Genomic DNA, 3817 nt, shown 5'->3' on the forward strand with positions numbered 1-3817 from the left:
AGTCGTCTGTTAAAAAAAAAAGAATTAAAATTGCTATTACACTACAATCTTTCCTTTCTAAAGAATATTATTTCAATAATGTTTAACGTCTGATATTTTTACAAAGATCATCAATATTCCGAAAACTCTCCGAGAGCTCTCTGAAGCAGTAGACAACAGTAATGGATTCTGAACGTTCCATTTTACATATTTCGTTACAAAGCACTTATTTAAGAAGAATGTATAAAAACCAAGTCGAGTACTGTAAGTTCGCATCGTCAGCCTTTTCAACAGCCTCTTCAGTCTGCTTCCCGGAGCCAAGCCATTGTCATGTCATTGAATTAGACAAACATACGGTCCATCAATAAAACATTGGCGACCAGCTTCCGCGCCGACATTCGTCAATGGTGATCGGTATATATCCGGTTGTTGACGAAGCTGGTAGACATTGGAAGCAGTAATTGGTACCAGCATTGTTATCCCAATGTTGTGCACCTTTGCATTGGAATCGGACTGCAAACTCGAGTCTCTGACCAATCGGTAATGTGTGACAATACAAAATAAAGGAGAATTTATCGCTGAAGCCGTCACACGAGTTAGGCACATAGGTTGCCTGCAGGTCGCTGAAGTTCCGCCACGAGTTGAGGGTGTACCGCACATGTACAGATTTATGGAAATCGAGATTGATTACGCGCACTGTGCCCTGGATTGCCAGAGTCACCGGGTCCTGTACCACCACATTTTCCAAACAAACCCGACGTTCGCGCACCATATCGAGAAAGTTCGGCATACCGCCTGGTTGTTGAAAAAGCGGCACTAGCATTCGGTCGATCTTTCTGGGTATCGCTGACGTAGATCTGCGCCTGCCATCATTCTGATAACGGTCACACCAATCATCGCTGATGGATGTCGTGTTGTCCGAATTGCTGTCCTGCGGTCGAAAGATGTCATCGTAGATCAAGTCGCTATACGCGGAATTGGGTATCTTCGGTATCTCGTCCAGGAACGTTCTTACATCGGCCAAATCGAGACCAAGCTTGTCCGCGAATCTGACAATCTTCTTTCTATGCGGCGTGCCCGGTGGCGTTTTTCCTGTCTTCAGTGAGGAACACCTTCGAACTCGTTGTGGTCTGTCTTCCTCTTCCTCCACCGTCTCGCTTTGGGTTTCTTGTTCCGGCGATGAATCTTCCTCCTTCGCGGTAGAACTATTGCCAAGTTTCTTCAGTAACAGACACAGCTTCTCTTCATCGCTATCGTTTAGCGCAATGTCTTTCTCGATTTTTAACTTCATCTCGTTCCTCGGGATCTCCTCTATCATTGTTGCATCATTCGAACATTCTAATGTAAACGCATCCGAAATATCGATAGTACTACTATAAGATGAATGATCAGTATCAGTATCACTGGCAACTTCTTCCACTTTTAATTGTGACGAGTTTTTTAACGAGATTGTTTCAGATTGTTCCAATTTTTCCTTGTTCTTATCCTCAATCATATTAATTAAATCTTCAGCACCATTAAAAGAATCATCTTTTGTTAGATCTCTATCATTCTCGACATCTTGCGTCGTGAAAAGACTACCATTCTGTGATATATCATTGATGGCATCAATTTCATCAATCTCATCCACGTTTTTCTCCTCCTCTTCATCCTGTCTATCGAGTTTGTTAAATACTACTGTGCTGATACCATTATTCGGTAATTCAGAGTCAGAATGTGATTTAGGCAAACAGATACGAGGAATAACAGAATCCTGAATAGGTCTGAGTGGACTCTCATCCTGCAGCGATACAGTACTGTCGTCAAACGTGCTCCATAGAGACTCATGGCTGGGCGATGTCGTCTCTTGAGAGCTTCTACCGTTCAGTGAATCTTCCGAGCTGCAGATTAGTCCCTCTTGCCGATTTTCGCAAGACGTAGGATTTCTTCTCGAGGAACAACTCGATTCAGATGTTGTGTCATCGCAGCGTTCCAGATTCATATTTGCCCGTTTGCGTCCGTTCAATGCGAGCTTGGTCCTCGCGGGAACGGAAGTGTTAGAGAGATTCATGACCTCACTGTCTGAAGTACTAATAGGATCAAAATAGATTTCTGCTCTCGATTTGTCAGCATCAGAGGATTCTGGATCGAAAAACATCTCCGAGGAATCACTATCGGGTGGTGTACCAGTTATTGGGGATGCAAACACGCAAGACTCAGGATCTTGACGGACACTTGTGATAGCAGACGTCATCTTGGTTCCGCTAGGCGAGCAATGACAGGCGTCATGATGACTTGCCTTCAGGATCTCAGGATTCACCAACATATGCGCCAATTCGGCGGCAGTTGCTTCTTCGGGAGGTGATCCCGGTCCATCCACTTCCGCCTCTTCCACTTCAATGTCGTAAAAGAGATCCGATTCCGGACTATGACGCGGCTGATGTTGAAGAATGTTGGATGTTGGATGTTGATTATTGGCAAGTACGTGCCTACTGCTCGACGATGGATGAAGCCAAGAGGTTTCGCACGGTTTGGCGGCATCCGTGGTTCGTTCAGGTGAACCATTCTCGTTACCCAATGATTTCAATCGTTGATGAAGACACCGGGCGAACGCCTCAGCACTACCTCGACAGTTACTAGGAAGAAGAGAGCTGACTAAACCACAAGAAGGACCACGAGCGTTGCCTGCTGAGTCCATGCTGCCCATTTTGAGGACAGTGGAGCTGGCTGTTTCTTCGGCGTGCCTGCCTTCCAAGGGCAAAGGCAAGGTCGAGTTGTTGTCTCGACCTGCCGGCACGCTGGCTGAATTACCGTTCTGGAAAATAAAGCGATGAAGTTAAATCTGATTTGCGATTGCGAAAATTGGAAAATAAAACTATGAAATTGCTAGAGATTAAATATAGGATATACATATACATTGGAGTGAAATTTTAAAAAAGTTCAAGATCTATAGATATTTTTTCTTATCTATCTGCACGTCATTAATTGTCGTCACGAAATGTAACGTAAAAATTTTTTATCGCAAACGATCTCTCGCGACACGATCGTATCAATCATCAGATTAAAAATGATAATTAATTTTTGTTTTTTTTCTCAAGAAGATAATAATCGAGATTATTAATCAAGTGTAATTGCACTAAACATATTTTTCCTATTATAAAATCTTGCCGAGAGTTGTAGCCTAGGATTTACGATCCTATAATTAATCATCTTTATTTTGTCGATCGTGAGTCGAGTTCGCAATATACAAATTCAAGTTAGCTCGTTAATAGCTTGTTAATGGTATGCAAGTAAAACAAAAGCAAAAGAAAACAAAAAGCTGAGAAAAACATGCATTAATGACGTAGTTCGTCATTAATAGTAACGAGAGTCACAACATTGGCTCATGGCCATAATATTACGCGTATCGAAGCAGTGCTGCAGGAAATACAAATGATCGGTCATTACGACCCACGTGCAGCATTCTACGCTCAAAGTCCATCTTTAATTGCAGCTTTTTTTATTTTCATAAATACATATATCCAAAAATAAAAAAAAATTATAAATTATTCGAATTTATATAATTTTATATTCTTAACAAAAACAGCTGAGCACAACATAATCGAAAATTTTGAAACGTTTGAATATTAACATATAACTATTTATGAGACAAGAGAAAGATTAAACAGTCTTCTCTTACACATTCTTTGCTATCGTATACAAGTAATGATTATTTTTGGTATTATGAAAGCTATATAATTGGCCGACGACAGTGATTGGCAAACAAAATGCAACGTGATCGTTATTTGAATATGTAACGATATAAATCATCATTTTATCGTTGCCAGATTCATTCATAACCCATTTATCTAAATGCACA

At 41.2% G+C, this 3817-nt stretch overlaps 1 protein-coding gene across 1 annotated transcript; it reads right to left on the bottom strand.

Annotated features, from left to right (window-relative positions):
- Nucleotides 1–340: 340 nt before the first annotated feature.
- On the bottom strand, nt 341–2767 carry LOC105617547 (glycogen-binding subunit 76A). The gene has a single exon (XM_012199103.1). The coding sequence runs from the start codon at nt 2663–2665 to the stop codon at nt 341–343; it is 2325 nt and encodes a 774-aa protein (XP_012054493.1). The 5' UTR covers nt 2666–2767.
- Nucleotides 2768–3817: the final 1050 nt, after the last annotated feature.

This window comes from Atta cephalotes (assembly GCF_000143395.1).
Source record: "Atta cephalotes unplaced genomic scaffold scaffold00013, whole genome shotgun sequence".
In the NCBI taxonomy this organism is placed as follows: Eukaryota; Metazoa; Arthropoda; class Insecta; order Hymenoptera; family Formicidae; genus Atta; species Atta cephalotes.

Excerpts from the sequence above, each read along its gene's own strand:
- LOC105617547 (XM_012199103.1), bottom strand. The coding sequence starts at position 2,665 with ATGGGCAGCATGGACTCAGCAGGCAACGCTCGTGGTCCTTCTTGTGGT.